The 18221-nt window shown below is 42.1% G+C and overlaps 1 protein-coding gene across 7 annotated transcripts in view; it reads left to right on the top strand.

Moving 5' to 3' along the window:
• Nucleotides 1–18221, top strand: part of cdc42bpaa (CDC42 binding protein kinase alpha (DMPK-like) a) — a 53149-nt gene extending 34928 nt beyond the window's left edge. For 2 of the 7 annotated variants that reach the window (XM_036593770.1, XM_036593768.1), the window contains 30 exons: nt 1545–1705; nt 1904–2026; nt 2203–2336; nt 2550–2792; nt 2892–3002; nt 3532–3779; nt 3974–4079; nt 6045–6169; nt 6320–6425; nt 6562–6710; nt 6906–6997; nt 7111–7187; nt 7467–7505; nt 8758–8877; nt 8968–9051; nt 9186–9291; nt 10277–10413; nt 10523–10662; nt 10743–10824; nt 10991–11210; nt 11400–11462; nt 11568–12161; nt 12279–12376; nt 12571–12655; nt 13686–13809; nt 13923–14040; nt 14297–14476; nt 15047–15164; nt 15696–15859; nt 17543–18221. In XM_036593770.1, coding sequence (XP_036449663.1) covers nt 1545–1705; nt 1904–2026; nt 2203–2336; nt 2550–2792; nt 2892–3002; nt 3532–3779; nt 3974–4079; nt 6045–6169; nt 6320–6425; nt 6562–6710; nt 6906–6997; nt 7111–7187; nt 7467–7505; nt 8758–8877; nt 8968–9051; nt 9186–9291; nt 10277–10413; nt 10523–10662; nt 10743–10824; nt 10991–11210; nt 11400–11462; nt 11568–12161; nt 12279–12376; nt 12571–12655; nt 13686–13809; nt 13923–14040; nt 14297–14476; nt 15047–15164; nt 15696–15859; nt 17543–17674 — 4279 coding nt within the window. In that variant the 3' untranslated portion in view covers nt 17675–18221. Of the gene's footprint in view, nt 1–1544; nt 1706–1903; nt 2027–2202; nt 2337–2549; nt 2793–2891; nt 3003–3531; nt 3780–3973; nt 4080–6044; nt 6170–6319; nt 6426–6561; nt 6711–6905; nt 6998–7110; nt 7188–7466; nt 7506–8757; nt 8878–8967; nt 9052–9185; nt 9292–10276; nt 10414–10522; nt 10663–10742; nt 10825–10990; nt 11211–11399; nt 11463–11567; nt 12162–12278; nt 12377–12570; nt 12656–13685; nt 13810–13922; nt 14041–14296; nt 14477–15046; nt 15165–15695; nt 15860–16748; nt 16824–17542 lie in introns of all 7 variants that reach the window. The other 5 variants (XM_036593772.1, XM_036593771.1, XM_036593773.1 and 2 more) reach the window with 4 other exon arrangements.

The following is an 18221-nucleotide window of genomic DNA, read 5'->3' as shown; positions in this document are numbered from 1 at the left end:
GAAATTCTATCATGGTGCTGTTAGAAACTCAGCAGGACGACCCCTCCACACCAGTGGGTGACCACTCCAGTGCTTTATCTGTAGCTTTGACAGATTCGATTGTAGACACTCCTCAGAAGCAGAATCCTGTGCCTTGTGCTGGGCTTTTCCCACACTCTATCTGAGAGGGTTACCTTCACTGTAGCACTAACTACAAAATCTGACTGCACACAGTGGCACTATGGCTGGTTTTCTTCATAGCTTGTGTACTTTAACACATACATTGTTGTACAGGGAGATTCACTCGCATAAGGCCCTGAATATTCTTTTGTAACTCCCGTTAGGATGAAGCAGTCTGAACCAAAAAATATGCTACATACCTTGACGAATGTGTAATCGATTGCATTACATGCGATGTAGTGATCTCTGTTTTCTGCCAGACACATGAAGGGGTACGGGGGTTATGCACCCGGAAGTTGCAAACAGAGGTTAAACGTCGCGACGGCTGTCCGGTGCCTACCCCATTGCTCCGACGAAGGGGCATCCCGACTTGTTCGAAGCTCCATGTACTGAGGAGCACATTGCACATTGTTTTATTCAGATTACTTCATCCTGGCAAGAGTTATTACAGAATATTCAGGGCCTCTTTCGAGTGAATCTCCCTGTACTGTATTTCACTCCTTGGCTCTAGTCGGGCTGTGATACATTGCTGACTTGTGGTTGATTTGTTATAGTTGCTACCATGGCACAAAAGGTAATTGATAACTTTCTGGTCATTATTGTAGCTGTGGCATTTAAGTATGTTTTATCAGATACATAAATTGCTTGTTTGCTTTAGTGACAGCAAAGGGGTTTCTCCGTTGAAACAAAGGCTTCACACTTGAGGTGTAGGTCATTTTTCTGTGGTGTGCATATCTATCTTGTAGTATGAATGGAGGTCACTGTCTTGTCACTCTGCCAAGATTATTTCTTTGCACTGGGTGGGACTAAAGGGCAATGTGCTGGCGGTTGTCCATGCAGTGCTGGCACTGCACATTCTCCAGGTTCACAGTCAATGTGGCCTTACCTCATGCTGTGAACTCAGCAGTGCTACCTGCAGCTGTACTCTAGATGAGTTCTTTCAGCTCCACATCTGGCAGTCAGAAGGAGTGAGACAGAATGCTTATTGCAAACTGTGTTTTGATGATTTCCACATGGCCAGTTATCAGTCATTCACAATCTGTATTAAGATACCTGAAATACACATTTTCTTGAGCAGCGTAATTGTATTGCTGACTTCATGATGCTAATTCACTTTGCAGGTACAAGATCTGCATACAGGCCTTACAACCTCAACCTCTGGGAACTTGGACAACTATAGTTTTATCTAATGTTCTAAATGAAGACAGTGATTTGTTTGCAGCAGTAATGATTGTGTTGTGGTAATTTTGTTATGTTTGGTCATTTTTTACCAAAATAAAGAAGAGGCCCTTGTCGATCAGACATTCAGGAGACTTCTGAAACGATGTGACTTGACACAACTTGACAGTGACTGTAAGTTTCACCTCTGATCACTGTTCCTCCAGCTCTCTGTCAGACCGTGGGTGTCTGCGTGAGTCCACAGCACCTGTGCAGATGGACGTGTGTGTGCAGCGTAGTTTGGAGGAGAGTCTGGCTACTGAGGCATACGAGAGGAGGATCCGCCGTCTAGAGCAGGAGAAGCTGGAGCTCAGCCGCAAACTGCAGGGTCTGTCTCCCAGTCACAACTAAGCACATTAGTTCACATGGATAGCTGTGGGCAGTTACCGGCTTATCTTCATCTGTCATTTACTTGTGATTGCAGTGACTACTTTTTGAGCTGCTTTTTCAAGAAAGTTAGAGTTTTACTTTAATGAAGTTTCTTTGAGGTTGTCCCTTGTTCACTCATGTTTGTACTGTTTCTCAGAGTCTACTAAGACAGTGCAAGCTCTGCAGTACTCCAGTGGAGATGGTCCTGTCTCTGCTAACAGGGAATTTGAGATCCGAGGGCTGAAGGAGGAGATTGAGACTTTGAGGAAACAAATTGCAGGTACTTGAAACTTCCTGCCACACTGGTTATGTCACTGGTATGGTATGTACCCTGCAAAATGGTAGAGCAGGGGTGCATGTACAGTATCGTCTGATATTTCTCTATTTCTCTTTTTCTCATTTTCTTTGCCTCTTTATGCTGTCCTTGGCCAATTTTATTTATTTTTCTATTCTTAGACTCTGGCCAGTTAGAGCAGAAGTTGGAACAGGCCAGTGCAGCCCGCAGGGATCTAGAGGAGTCCACCAAGCACATTCGCTCTCTAGAGAAGCAGATAAAGACATTGAAGCAGGAGAGAGACGATACGCAGAAGGTACAGGTTTATGGTTACAAACATGTCACTCAGAATGGGCATATTAGGTGGCCCTTCTTAGGTCTGTGCTCTTGAACTATAATTAACATGTGCATACTTTCACCAGACACCCTGTATAGTCTCTGTGAGTGTATACCATGTTTTATGATGATTACCAAAAATGATGACAGGCTTTATGAGCCTCTGAGTCCTACTGGTCTGTTGTGTATGCAGGAGCTGTTGGAATCTACAGAGAGGCAGAAGGCTCAAACAAAGGAGCTGAAAGAGGCGGACAGCCAGAGGAGGCTGGCTATGCAGGAGTTCTCTGAGATGAGTGAGAAGGTGACAGAGCTGCTTTCACACAAGCAGCGTCTCTCCCGCCAGCTCCGGGATAAGGAGGAGGAGATGGACGCGGTCAACCATAAGCTGGAGGCCCTTCGGCTTGATGTGCGTAAAGCGGAAAGGACAAGAAAAGAGGTGGGAGAAATGTGTCTATGACTTTCACACTGTCATACCATTGTTTATCAGAGTTGTCAGAAATGTGTTGTTAAGAAAGCTTATGCGTGTCTGCGTCAGACGGAAACCCAGGCAGAGGAGCGGGCTGCTGAAGCCCAGAAAGAGAAGAAGCTGAGGGAGCGCAGTGAACAATACAGCAGACAGCTGGAAGAGGAACTGGAGAGAATGAAGGTACATAAACACCCCCCACAGAGCACAAACACTCGCACCCTTGTTAAACATATACCCTGAAGCTGGCATGTGTAACAGTTTCATTCAGTTTCATTCACCAATATCTTCCGAAGTTTTTTTTTCTTAAATTCGTTCTTGAGTAAAGTCCTAGGAAAAAGTCTGTCAGATTCGTGACGTGTTCTTAAAGCGCAGAACTGTTCACACCTTTGTGCTCTGGAGTGTGAGTAGATTCTGTTCTGGCCTAAGAACTAATCCCAAATCAGAAAACATTGATAAATGACAGAATCTTGGTGAGAACTGCATAAGTGGATTTTAAGAAGAAATTTCTTCTTAAGAAGAGTTGGAGAATGAGGCCCATTGTTTTGTATTGTGTTTATTGTATTCCTGTTATGGTGTTGGATCCATGCATTGATAAAACACACACAAAGTGAAACTGGGACATGATCTGTAAAGAAACTGAATATGAATACATCAGTCTTACTGCTGAATACTGGGTATGTAATCTGCTCCTTACTGTGCACTGGAGCAGCAAAAGCAGGTGGGTCGCTCTCCAGCTGCTGGGGCCACAGAGCAGCACCAAGAGCTGAGTAAGCTGCGTGCAGACCTGGAGAAGAAGACCGTATTCTATGAGGAGGAGCTCTCTCGCCGTGACCTGCAGCACACCAGCGAGGTGAAGAACTTGAAGAAGGAGCTCCGGGATGCTGAGGCCCAGCAGGTCTCCCTAAAGAAAGAGATCATGATGCTGAAAGACAAGCTGGAAAAGACTCGCAGAGAGAGGTACAACCGCTTTAATCTCAAAACCCTTTATGTGGAGATTTTTTTTCCTTTGATACAAATGATTTTTAAAATCTGTTTAAAAGTAATTTATGGGTTCAATATGGGATAGATTAGTCATTGTGGGTATGTTTGCCAGGTTTCCTTGACTGTTTTATTTAAGGTTTAAAAAAACATATCAATCTCTTACCCCACAGTCAAACTGAACGAGAGGAGTTTGAGACAGACTACAAGCAGAAGTATGAGAGGGAGCGGGTCCTACTGACCGAGGAGAACAAGAAACTCTCCAGTGAATTGGACAACGTGAGTTTTTATGTTTTTCTTTCTCTTTCTTTCTTTCTTTCTTAGGTTTTTCACTTTTTCTTTCTCTTTGAGACACAGTTTTCCACTTCCTGCCTGCCTCCTTTTCTGCAAGGTCCTATTACTCAAGTCTAAATTCAGAACTTCATGCCATTTTGGTATGATCATAATGAACTAGGGCAAGTTCAAGGGCATTTGTCCATAGACTGGCAGTGGTGTTAGTCTAATGAGGGCAGCCAGACTCTAGATACTTTTTATTGGAGTCAAACATGAGCATTTCTTGTTCTAATTGTTCCAGGCATGCAAAGCACCTACAATAACTCATATAAAGCTTTTAAAGAGACTATGTGTGATGCAGTATCCTCTCAGATAACCTGTATGCGTTCTCTGGCGGAATGCTCTGGCGTCTGAAAGCCTGGCTGATGCTGCAGTGGATCAAAGAGAGTCGGCTCAGTGTGTGCTGTCTTATTAGCTCCCATAAATGGTGTCCTCTTACACCACCACCGCCACCCCCCCTCCTCACCCTTTCTGCATCCTCTCATGGCTCATCTTAGTGAGTCTCTCAAATCAAACAGCCTTTTTCACTCTCAAGTAAATGGCATGGCCTTATACACTCACAAAAGAAGGGAAAAGTTCTTGGACAAGGTTCTGTCGACTTTGGAAGAAAAGGAAACCAACAAAATCTTCTCCTGTAGAAGTTTTGACATAATGTTTCAAATGAGATTGTATGGTTTTATAAAACACAAAAAGGCTGTCCATACAACCTTTTCGGAGCCCTTAGAGAAATGCTGTAGTGTAGCTCTTGATTGAGAAAAACAGAAACAGCAGCCTTCTCTGAAGTCTTTCGTTGCTTTGAAAGATGTGTGCCTGCCAGCATGTTCTTGGGAATTCAGTCAGTAGCTTCAGCTTGTGTAAGCACAGTGAATATGCTAAGAAACATTGGAATTTGAAAAAAACATGCGCCTCTGTTCAAAACCGCTGCAGGGGTTCAGAGCGTCTGTCAGAGTGCACTTAAAACATGAAATGTTTGGAATAATTTGTCATAATCACAGTGTGGTGGAAAACCTCACTAGCCCTTGAGGTAAACACAGAATCCTCTGAATTCCTAAGTCGTTGCGGCCAGCTAACAGACGTGTTTACAGCAGATAGGCCGAACCGTGACTCCACAGACTCATGTTTATGAATGAGAGTACGGCTGGCAGAGATCAGGGGTTTAGGGGAGTGCCTGCTCGGAGTATCTGTGACACAGAGGCTTTGTAAGGTACTACGCTCACCTTCCTTAGTGAGCGTAGCACATTACGGTGGTTCCTTCCCCTCTTTTCTCTCTCTGTCTCTCTAGCATTTGATTATCCTCTTAAGGATGATTACTTCTCTGAACTGGTTGTGTTATTTCTGGATTATTTATTGTGTTCAGGGACTCAAACTGACAAGGTACTGTTGTGCTAAATGAGGACTAGCAGTCCACATGAGCGCTTAAACAAGATTTATGAATCTCTTACATAAAGGTAATAGAAAGCAGGCTGATGTTGGCAGTCACTACCTCTCCCAGATGTGTGTTCTTGCATCCCTGAGTCTGAGAGTATGTGACTGTGTCCTTTATTTCCTTGTTTCTTAGTGAAGTATCTTCTGCTTTATAGTCTGCGAGGTCATGCACTTCCCCTGTGGTTAATGCAGTTCTGCTGGGCTTGCTGTCTTTGGGCCACTGCTGAAGTTTACTTTATTGCGCCTGTAGACCATATCCACATCCCTGAGGTTCTAACAGTATCGAGCCATTTCTTACTGAGGTCACCAAGTTTTGCTGACTCAAAGCAGTCAGTGCTCTTAATGAACTGTTTGTAGCCCTTGAAGCTATGTACCCTGTGTAAAAAAAATACCTTACATTACTGATGTTGCCATTTGTATTTAGAGGTATGATTGTTACTGAAGACATTTAAAGTATCTTTTTCATTTGTGTATGTGCCTGTATAGTTGACAACTTCGTATGAAAAGCTGAGCTATAGTCACAAGCAGCTTGAGGAGGAAATGAGAGAGCTGGCTGATAAGAAAGAGAGTGTGGCCCACTGGGAGGCCCAAATCACAGAGATCATCCAGTGGTGAGTGACACAAAGATTGGTACACTAAAGCTCTTTGGAAAGTAGTCTTTGGCAGTTGAATACTTTTTCCTGCTAAATCAGGCAGTATGCTTTCATAATGTCATCTAGTGGTAATGAATGGTAATGCAGTTTTGAAACCATGGTCTGCAGGGTGAGCGATGAGAAGGATGCACGGGGCTACCTCCAGGCTCTGGCCACTAAGATGACTGAGGAGCTGGAGGGCCTGAGGAACACAAGTCTTGGAGCCCGATCTACGGTAGGATCCTGGATTCAATTTTAATAAAAGAATTCTGAGCCACTTCTTTTTTCTTTTTTCAAGAACTGCAGGACCTGTGAGGTTTTTGCAAGCGTAGTGACAGCATGTATTAACCACGTTCCTGTGCTTGTGGTAGGACATGCCATGGAAGATGCGACGCTTGGCTAAGCTGGACATGTCTGCCCGTCTAGAGCTGCAGTCTGCTCTGGATGCAGAAATCCGAGCAAAGCAAACCATTCAAGATGAACTCAACAAAGTCAAGGCTGCCAACATGGCCACAGAATGGTAAGGACCAGTTTCAAGATTTTGTAATCACTTCTTTTGGCTTCTTTGCTTGTTTAGGCATTTAGGAATCCAGTTGGAAGCACGAAAGAAGTGTGCAGTTTTGTTGCTTAAGTATTATTGTATTGTAAGAGATTCTAAGTTCTGCAGTCATAGACAGCTTTCATTGCCTTTGAATGATTGTTTGCTCTCCCTCAGCAAACTCCAGGAATCTGAGAAGAAGAACCAGGAACTGCAGGTAGAGATTGAGAGACTGAAACGAGAAACGGACGATCTGCGGATGTCTAAGGGTAAACTCAACCACCCTCTTATCACTGGCTGACTTCCAGCCTCTCTGACCATATTGTTCGGACCTAGAACATTTTTGTTTGTTTTATATGAAGCCAAGTTCTTTGTGTTACAGGCGTCAAGCACCAAGATTCGCAGAACTCCTTCCTTGCATTCCTCAATGCTCCGACTTCTGCCCTAGATCAGTTTGATGTGAGTACTGAGAAATGGTTGGGCTACTTAACTGTTAACTTTTATTTTTAAACTCTTCCATCTTAATGTTGCTCTTGCAGGATTTTCTGAGTGCTTCTGCTGTTTACCCCCGTTTTTGGATTTTGATCTGGTTCCTGCCTTTATAACTGTTCAACAGCCAACAAACTTATTTTTAACTGGTTTTAGACATGTAGTTGCAGTGCAGATTTTATGTTGTCTGTAGTCCCTCCCTGTATTTGTGATGTATACTCTCCATATTTGTTTTTGTTTGTACTGAAGCGATCCCCTGCCTGTGGCCCAGCCAGCAAAGGCAGACGTGTAAGCTCCCCTTTTTCATTGGTGGTGTATTGGGTGAAGTTAATGTCCTCTTTACATTCTCTCTGGTGTATTCCCATTGGCAGTGTGATATCTTGGTGCATTGTGTGGCCTTGATGCATGTCTCTGCATCCTCTTTTTGCATGGCACTGGACTTGCATTATCGTAACAACCCTGTGGATCACAGTGTTGGGTGTATATACTGCCCATTCATCAGTAATTATCCACATCAGTTCTTTTTTATGCACATTGCTGTGCCTGTCAGTGAGCTGGGGTTCATTGTACATAACACACATTTTCTTGGTACTGTCAAATCTTCTCATTTTATCATAAGAACTTTGTAGCTGATTGTGCCCTAATTTGGGCAGTTGAGGCTTGTCTCGGTGCTGCATGTGTAAAGAAGTAACCATTTCATATGATTATAATATGATCAGGTTTTAGACTTGATCTGTAAGCAATTTTCGATCAATTCATCATTTGAAGTTTTTGTTTTTTTGTTGTTTGTTTTTTTGCATTCATGTTGTAGTGAAAGTCCATTGTGACATTTAAAGACACAATCATTTATTTCTCAAGCTGTTTTCATTTTATTCGAATTGGTGTGTATTTACTCCTTTTATTTTATCCTTTTATTTTTCTAAATATACATATGCTGTTGTGGTTATGTTAATTGTTCCTAACTTCCAAACGTTGTGATTGATGAGGGCAACATGCTCCTAACCATACACTTTATTTCCATATCACTTTTATCTTTAGTGTTCTTAAATCAATGATTGTGGCTTTAACTTGTCAGACCTAAGAATGCTAATTTCTACTGTTATTTGATAACTGGTATGCATTCACATGACTTTGTTATACAGTGCTCGTTTTGAATGTCCACTGTATAAGCATGCGTTAGCTCTGAATGTGTGAAGTGTTTGGCCACTTACTGAGTTAATAGTGCAATAAATAAGATTTGCCTAGGATTTTAGAGCTCATCGTTATCAGTAATACAAGAAAGGTTTTTGTCATTGTTGAGGAGCTAGTTTAGACTTTCTTTAGGGCCTGTGTGTATGTAACACATTCATTTGTAGAAAAACAGGAGCAGCAGCAGTACATTTCAAATAGCTTTGTACAATACTTATTTTGTGCAATACTTACTGCAGATTTTTTTTTAAAACAGAATACAACATTTAAATCCTGGGAAAGTCTTAAGTGTGATACCTTTAAGGTTAGTGTCCTGTTTGTCTGATCTTGTTCCTCTTCCCTGCACCTCTAGATTGACTCCATTGATAACTTTAGTCTGTCCAACACACCATCAAGGGATGAGGACCGCAAGTCCCAGCTCATGTCCCGCTCTCGATCTCCTTCCACCACCAGTGACATGGAGCCTCTTGAGGTATCCTCTAAATCTGCTGTGACACATTTGTATGGTATATGCCATTATAATCATTGTGTTTTAAGTTAAGAACTTGCTTTTCTGTTTCAGGTTGTGGATCATCCACAGAGAGGTGCACAGACACCTACCATGCGTTCTGGAGGATACAGTAGCACTGGCCTTGCCACACCTAAGGTATGGAGTGGTAATCTGCATCTTATCAGTAATGAAAAAGGTGGTCAAAGTTGTCTGAATGACAAAAATAGAACTTATCATGTGAATTGCATTTCGTTTAACTGCTGATTTTTCTTTGAACTATTTCTGTGCAGCCAAAAGCTCATCAGTTTGTGGTGAAGTCTTTCAACGCTCCCACCAAGTGTAACCAATGTACCTCTCTAATGGTGGGACTCATCCGACAGGGCTGTACATGCGAAGGTGAGGGATGCTGTAACCAGTGGAGCTGGGGCTTTGTTTTTGAAAATCACCAAGACAGTCGTAACCCACTATGACCTTCATATCTTTAAGGCCTCGATCATAACTGGTTGCTGCAGTGATTGTTAAAACATTTCATGTCATATCATATCATTAATCACATCTGTCTTTGGGGTTGTAGTAAAATTTAAGACCACCTCTGAGCACTTCTCCCATGAAAACACAAAATATTCATAATCTCTCAACAGAGCGGTGTGAAGAGAACACTCTCACTCATTGTAAACTGCATTGGCATCAACTGAAACGCCATAAAAACTGTAGAGAGCAACACTTGAATTTAGCCTACAATGACGTTAAATTTGTCTAATAGCAGTAAGAAGAGAAGGAGGAAGAAATTGTAATTAGATCACTTTTTAAAGTGGGCAGTTAACAAAGCCCAGACAACTGTGATTCCAGTAACAGTAAAGTAACAGATTATATATCAGTGAAATACAATTTAAAATAAACAATAACAAAATAAAACTCATCCATTATACTTGTCTGATCAGTGTGATTTAACTGCATCCTACAGAATTTCTCACAATATTTTCCTTTCTTGTCATATTTTCCAAAAAAATAATCAAACTGCATTTATGAAAAAACAATAATGTAGAATTAATGGTTCCCATTATTGTTTACACTAGGCTGTGGGTAATGACGTGCCATGCAGATGGGCTTCCTCACTCTTTTCCTGTTGGCTGTATGCATACTGCTAATGTATCTACAGTCAGATGACAATCTGTCTTTTGAGAATGACACAAAACGAGGATGGTTGCTAGCCATTCACAAAGTGTTCCTAGGTTAAGGGGATCATAAGACAGTGAGGACAGCTGTTGTTAGTAACCCTCAAGAAGCTTTGAGAACCTAGCTCCTGGACTGTAGAAGATGTTTATGGTTGTATTAGGGCTACTCCCTACTCTTACTCTTACTTCTCTTTCTTTTCTTGCAGTCTGTAATTTCTCCTGTCATGTGACATGTGCGGACAAAGCCCCTGCAGTGTGCCCTATCCCGCAAGACCAAATGAAAGGGCCTCTGGGTATTGACCCCCAAAAAGGCATTGGCACAGTTTATGAGGGACAAGTCAGAGTAAGGACCTCTGCTCCAAAATATTGTCTTTGTCTTTACTTTTGCTCATAGAGTTAATTAGTGCAACAACTCAGTTTCAACAGTGTGAAATCCTGTAACTGCCTCTCAGGTGCCAAAACCAGCAGGGGTGAAGAAGGGCTGGCAGAAGGCCCTTGCTGTTGTTTGTGACTTTAAGCTCTTCCTTTATGACCTGGCAGAGGGCAAGGCTGCTCAACCCAGTGTAGTCGTCAGCCAGGTCATCGACATGAGGTCAGTCATCTGTCTGATCTACCTTTACTGCTCCCTGGTGCTTTTATTTTGTCCTGAGAGTTGTTCTCTCTTTGCTGTAGGGATGAAGATTTCTCAGTCAGCTCAGTATTGGCATCTGATGTCATTCATGCCAGTAGGAAGGACATTCCTTGTATATTCAGGGTGGGTTTAATTATGCTATGCTTGAGCTTGGCCTGTTTTTAATTAATCCAGAAAGTGTGTTACTGCTAGAGCCTCTGTTTCTGGATTTTCATACTATGTATGCATTTGAGAATGTTATCTTCGCCTTGTTTGGTTGCTCAGTTGTGATGCAGTTTCTGTGCTGCAGGTCACGGCATCTCAGCTGTCTGCCTCCGGCAGTAAGAAGTGCTCCATCCTGGTCCTAGCTGATAGTGATCAAGAGAAGAATAAGTGGGTGGGCGTGCTGAATGAGCTGCATCGTCTCCTAAAGAAGAACAAGCTGAAGGAGCGCTTTGTCTACGTACCTAAAGAAGCTTACGACAGCACCCTGCCTCTCATCAAAACCACTCAGTCTGCTGCTATAATAGGTATTGCTTTAGTTAGGACACGCTGACACTTGTTTCTCATAAAGCTCATGTATAGAGACATTTTTCAGTGTTTTTGTTGATACTTCATCTCCAGTTAATTCTAACTAGACAAAACCAACACTTGGCTAGCTATTTGTTTGTTTGTTTGAATGAATTTCGCCTACGTTCCTCTGATGTCATTCTTTACAGATCATGAAAGGATAGCCCTGGGCAATGAGGAGGGGCTGTATGTTATCCATGTCACCAAAGATGGTAAGCATTGTGTCAGTTGTTAACATAGCATAACTGAGGCTGTGATGGACTGTGCTTTGTCCCCTCTTTACTGCAGTTATGAATTTCATCTGCTTTCTCTTACAGAGATCATCAAGGTTGGGGATAATAAAAAGGTCCACCACATTGAGCTGATCCCTGCTGAGCAGTTGCTTGCTGTCATCTCTGGCCGTAATCGTCATGTGCGTCTCTTCCCCATGGCGGCCCTGGACGACCGTGACACAGACTTCTACAAGCTCCCTGAGACTAAGGGCTGCCAGACCCTAGTTTCCGGCACAATGAGACACGGAGCTTTCACCTGCCTGTGTGTGGCCATGAAAAGACAGGTCATCTGCTATGAGCTTAACAAGAGTAAGGTGCGGCACAGGAAGTTAAGGGAGCTCCAGGTGTCTGGTGTGGTGCAATGGATGGCTCTGCAGGGGGACAAGCTGTGTGTAGGTTACCAGGCTGGCTTCCTGCGCTACAACTTGCAGGGGGACGGACCCCCCACAAACCTACTCCATCCAGAGGATCACACTCTGGCTTTCATTGGGCAACTGAGCCTGGATGCACTGTGCGCTGTGGAAATCTCCACTAAAGAGCTTCTCTTGTGCTTCAGCAGTATTGGAGTTTACGTGGACTGCCAAGGCAGGCGCTCACGCCAGCAGGAGCTCATGTGGCCAGCTGTGCCAACTGCCTGTTGTAAGTGCTGTGTACACTGATACCATGACAAACTCTCAGCAGTTCAACTTACCATTATTGGAGGTGTTCAAGATGTTGACAAAGATTTCTTTTTTTGTTTTGTTTTGCTTTCTACAGGTTATAATGCACCTTACTTGTCGGTATACAGTGAGAATGCTGTGGATGTTTTTGACGTGAACAATATGGAGTGGATTCAGACCATTCCTCTCAAAAAGGTAGATGTTTAGCACATGTATGTTGCACAACTTAGGACTGAACAAGTCTTAGCCATGTGATCAAATTAGTCGGTACACATATTTGAGCATCAAAAAAGGCTGGGGGGAAAAAACAGAGTGCAGGCTACATAATACACCTAAATAATACCTCATTGTGTACTCTGTAATGCACTGGTTGTGTTCTGTGATTTTAGGTTCACCCTCTAAATATAGACGGCTCTTTGAACCTACTGGGGCTTGAGACAGTGCGACTCATCTACTTCAAAAATAAGACAGCTGGTAAGATCGCTAGCTAAATTTAATGCAAGAATTACTGTTGTATTATAGCAATTAAATGTGATTAATATACTACTAACATTTCTGCACTTACTGTACATTTTATTAGCTCCACTATAGGTGCACTTTGTAGTACTACGATAACAGACTGTAGTTCATCCGATTCTCGGCATAATTTTTTATTCCCCTTTCACCCTGTTCATCAGTAGTCAGGACCACCATAGGACCACCACACATTTGGGTAGTGGGTCATTCTCAGCACTGCAGCGACACTGGCCTGGTGGTGGCGTTAGTGTGTTGCGCTGGTACAAGTGGATCAAACACAGCAGTGCTGCTGCAGTTTTAAACACCTCAGTGACACTGCTGGACTGAGTATAGTCCACCAACCAAAAATATCCAGCCAACAGCGTCCTTTGGGTGGTATGCTCTGAAGGACTAGAGGATAACTGACTGTGCAGTAACAGATTATTGCTGACTTTACATTTACAAGGTGGACCAACCAGGTAGATGTGTCTAATAGAGTCGACAGTGAGTGCTCCATTAGCACTGTTGCGTCTGATCCACTCATACAAGTGCAACACACATTAACATGCCACCACTGTCAGAGCCACTGCAGTGCTAAGAATGATCTCAAACTCAAATAATACTTGCTCTGTGGTGGGCCTGTGGAGGTTCTGACCATTGAAGAAAGGGGTTAACAAATTATGCAGAGAAACAGATGAACTATAGTCTGTAATTGTAAAACTACAGAGTGCACCTCTATGGTAAGTGGAGCTGATAGAATGTACAATGATTGTAGAAAAAGGTAGCTGTACTTAATGAACTGGCTGGTCAGTGTATTTCCATACATGATGATGCACACTATTCCTATGACAGAAATGAAGATAAATTTAGAGCATATTATCCCTTCCTTATCCAAGCTATGAGGAGCGGAAGTAGCTTATTGAGTATAAGATAATGGCGTAGTTCTTGCTAATCCACTAATTAGATTGTTGTAATAGTAAGTCTGTACTGATAATGTCATCTGTTGCAGAGGGAGATGAGCTGGTGGTTCCAGAGACATCTGATAACAGCAGGAAGCAGATGGTACGCAGTATGACAAGCAAACGGCGCTTTTCTTTCAGAGTGCCAGAGGAGGAGAGGCTGCAGCAGCGGAGGTGATAAAACTTAACTGATCTAATAGACAACTCCAAGGTTTACTGCAGCGCCATGTACAATTCACTGACCAATGTGTAATATTATGTCATTTTTTGTCACTTTGTGCTTTCAGAGAGATGCTTAGAGATCCTGAGATGAGAAATAAATTGATCTCAAATCCAATTAACTTCAATCATGTCGTTCATATGGGCCCAGGAGATGGGATCCAAATACTTAAAGATTTACCAATGGTAAGACCAGCGAAGCATTGCAGTTACATTTCTCCTTACCTGCATCTCTCTTTATTTTGGTGTCATGTCTGACTTTCATGATTTAAATATTGCATGCTGGGAATCACTCTTCCTTCCCCCCACTGTTCCATTTCTGATGAATCTGCCGTACATCACTCCTCAGTACAGATGAGGATGGCTTTTTTCCATCTCCCTTTCTGTTCCACCATCTCACTCTCTCTTTGACTGCCATGCTCTCCTCAATCTTATGCTATAGCCAGGGTCTCCTCTTCCCTCTCCCCACCTGCGCCTCATCTCCGCCCCTACCAGCTTTGAGCATGTCTATCACATGACTGTCACCTCTGCCGACAACTTCCTGTCCCAGGACTCCCCTCTCTCTTCCCATTCCCCATCTCTAAGCTCTGCCCCAGGGACCCCTGCCTCCATCTGCTCTCTGGTAGGACCAGGATCCTTCACATACATCATTTATCATAGACAGTGTGGCTGACCCATGTTCCTTTTGCTTGAACCTCCCTAAAAACTGTAACTCTTTACCTCATTCCATACTATACAGTCATTCATCTTTCTTATTATTACAGGTGCTTCATAGGTTGTTGGATTATTCTTTGATTTCTTGACCACATCATGACGATTTGAAAGTGAAAGTGGATACTCATGGCAGTAGTCTGTAGCAGTATAGAATTTTAATCTTAAAAAAAATAATAATAATACAATTTTTAAGAAGTGTGCACATGCCATTATAGTTAACATTTTGAAAAATAAAATAATGAATTAAAAAAAACAACTGTTAAGTTAAAATTAAGTAGATTGAATAAATTCAAGTTTGAACAAGTGTTGTAAAGCATGCCGACTTTCAGAATGCAGCTCAACAGAGGTATTAGAACTATTAAGTCATGATAGTGTGCTGAATTGTTTTGTTTTTGTTTTTTTTGGCCTCAGAAATGCATTTCAAGTCACTTTTCTATGCACTGACCTCTTTTATATCAAATGCTCTTGTGCTGTGCAGAATGTGCGTCCTCAGGAGAGCCGTGGAGTACTGGGTGGCTCTGTCAGCATTCCCTCCATCAGCAAGGCCAGACCTGAGCCTGGACGCTCAATGAGTGCCAGCAGTGGCCTCGGCACACGTAAGTGCAGAAGCTTCAGTAGGGGAGGGCAAGAGAAAGCTTCCCAGAGCCATATGAGAAATAATATGAGGCGTTTCCTGAAAATAATAATAAGTTTCACAACCCTTATAAAACAGCTCTTTAAATTAACTCAACAATCATGGACAGTGCATTTTGAACAGAGAAAACCCAAATAAGAAATTAATTAAAAGTATATATTATGTGTTTATATATTATGTCTATGTTCAGCTACTGAAAGTAAATAAAAGCAATATAATTATCGTATTACAATTTGCCCCTATGGCTAACTAAATAAGGCTATACATTTAACAAAAGAATAGAAGAGAGATGCGCACATGAGGGAAGGTAGGTCAGACTGGAGGACATCACACAGAGGCAGAGTAAAACAAGTACAAAAGACATATCCAGTATGCAAATAGATGGTGCCAGGAGCCAGTGGAGAAACATGAGTTTTACTCAGGCCTATTTATTTATTTATTTGAGTTGAAAGTCTTAAAAGAATCCCCTTTTAATGGTTTCTTTCCCTTGTAGGTTCATCTTCTCAGAATGGCAGTGCTCTGAGGCGAGAGTTTTCTAGTGGAAGTTATGGCTCCACAAAGCGACAGACGATGACCTCACCCTCTGAGGGCTCACTCTCATCTGGTGGGGGTGTGGACTGCGGGGGTGACGCCCCCCTCTCCCAGTTTGACAGAGAGGTACGTAATGATGCAGTAGGGGGGAAGTCTGGAACAGACGTGTGTGGTTTTGACATTTCGTAGATGCTGGTTTTAATGATTGCTAAACTGTCAAACAAAATGCATCATTCTCAGTGTGTTACAGAAGAGACTTCATGATTTGTATGAGTAGTGCATTTTTTATGCATTTGTCTATGGAATCTCTTAAACTTGACTTTCAGAAAGCTGTTGACAGGTAAAATTTTCTACCCCTGGAGTTCTCTGCTTGATTCTAATTTGCACTTGGCAGCAGTATTAGGTTACACTGGCAAAAATTAGGGATTAAATTTGCTTGATTTAACTGTACGTAATTTCCATTTCCAAATGAAAAAAGAATTATATATATATATATATATATATATATATATGTATGTGTGTAATATATATATATGTAATATATATATATATATATATATCAACACAGTTTTTGCCAAAAGCATATAAACTGAAAGACAAACTTCTGTTGATGTAATACATTTAATTCATGTAATTCATGGAATTATGTTTGCATTTGAATCAAGTAAATTCAATGCATTACTTGTTTCAGTGGAGTTATTATGCTGGATTAGTTCACAGCTAGATAAATATTTGCTTTAAAGCACAGTATTGGTTTGAAACCATCCCTGTTATACATAGATAGATAGGCCAAAGCATCCATTTCACACTCAAAACTCACTTTTTTTTTACAAAAGCTCCTTCCCTTTCTTTCCCACGCTACTTGCACGTAATGAGTGATGTGATGTGGCACCATGCCAAAGAATGAGAGCTGTTCTATTAGCAAAAAAAACATAGACACACACTCTGCATCCTGTTCTGCCGCATGGTGTGTGGACTCCATTATGATATGTGGCCGATATGTGACTTTCTGTAGTGGCAGGCAGTTTCGCCCACAGGCAAGACCCCTGATGTGAAAAGGGCTTTAAGGACTCTGATTAGTAAGATAAAGGTAACAACCAGCAGCACAACATTTCCCAGCTACACCTCATATGTCCATCCAACCTGCCTCACAGGGAGCAACTAGATTAGTGATGCCCTGTGCTCACAGAAGAGCTCTTCATGGGTTTGTTTAGACCTGAAAACCTGAAGATCAACTCATTAGGGTTCAAAAATTCAGTTTGGCTGTTTGAATAAAATGGATAAATTCAGCGACAGCGGTGGGTGAGTGGGCGGATGGGTGGTTGGATGCATGTTAAGTAATGCAGATTCCTTTCAGTGGGTCACCTGCACTCTTGTTTGGCTGTAAGCCATCACAGAGAAACTTACCTTAAGTAATTAAAGCCTCTTTCAGTTTGGGTCTGTATCATACCTATGAAGATCTCTAGTTCAGAGCATTCCCCAGGTTCCTTAGAAGCTCTCTGCAAGAATGTGCTGTGTTCAGCCATGTGTGTAGTCATAGGCAGCAGACGGAGCTGACACTGATGTTGACTTTAGTGTTCTGCCTCTGTGAAGCCAACAGCACCAGATACTGAGCCAGATCCTAGTGTCCCTCTGCTGTAATGCTAAATTATTGTTGTTATAGTGTGACTGGTCTCTCTTTATATATATATATATATATATATATATATATAGACTTTTCAGTGTGCTAGCAAGTAAAATGGTGTGAAATAACCCCCCCCCCTAAAAAAATACATATATTTATATATTCTTTGTTTTTCAAACCTTCAGGACTCTGATTCACCACGACACTCAACAGCCTCCAACAGCTCCAACCTAAGCAGCCCACCAAGTCCATCTTCCCCACATAAAATCAAGTCCCAATCCCTGGAACGCAGCGAGCACCCAGGCTGGGAGACCTGAGGCCAGCCCCAGTCTGCCACCCACTCACCCTCCTCCCTGGCTCTGCTGGAGGCCTCAAGAGCTTGAAGACCCCTTTTTTCCCTTAGGTAAAAAGATAAGTGATGAACTGACTCCCAGAAGGAAATTTGTACACTACACATGGGGTAGTGTGTTAGCAACTCCTGCAAAAATAGATTGGGTTATTGTGTTTATACAGGATGCACATTTAAACTACACCTGAGCCTTTTAAGCCTTGCTTTGGCATCACTTTTTTACCTATCAGTGAAAGACCTGAACTAGTGCTTCACATCTGGAGGAGAAGTACCTGGACGTGTGTTATGGAAAAAAAAGAAAACATTGCCCCCTAGTGGGTTTTGTTTAGAGGAAGAAACATTCAGTACTTTGCCATCTTAGAGTTTTGCAAAGTTTTAATGATTTTATCTGCCAGTTGCAATATTATTTTAAACTTAACATATTAAAGTAATCGAAATACCTATACCTTCCTAATTTAAAAAAAAAAAAACACTACAGTCAAGACACCATTCTTTGGTCTCCTTTTGCTTAAAAA

The sequence above is a fragment of the Colossoma macropomum genome, unplaced genomic scaffold (assembly GCF_904425465.1).
Source record: "Colossoma macropomum unplaced genomic scaffold, Colossoma_macropomum, whole genome shotgun sequence".
Lineage (NCBI taxonomy): Eukaryota > Metazoa > Chordata > Actinopteri > Characiformes > Serrasalmidae > Colossoma > Colossoma macropomum.
The sequence above is the reverse complement of the archived record's forward strand: the minus strand, read 5'-3'. Positions and strand labels throughout refer to the sequence as shown.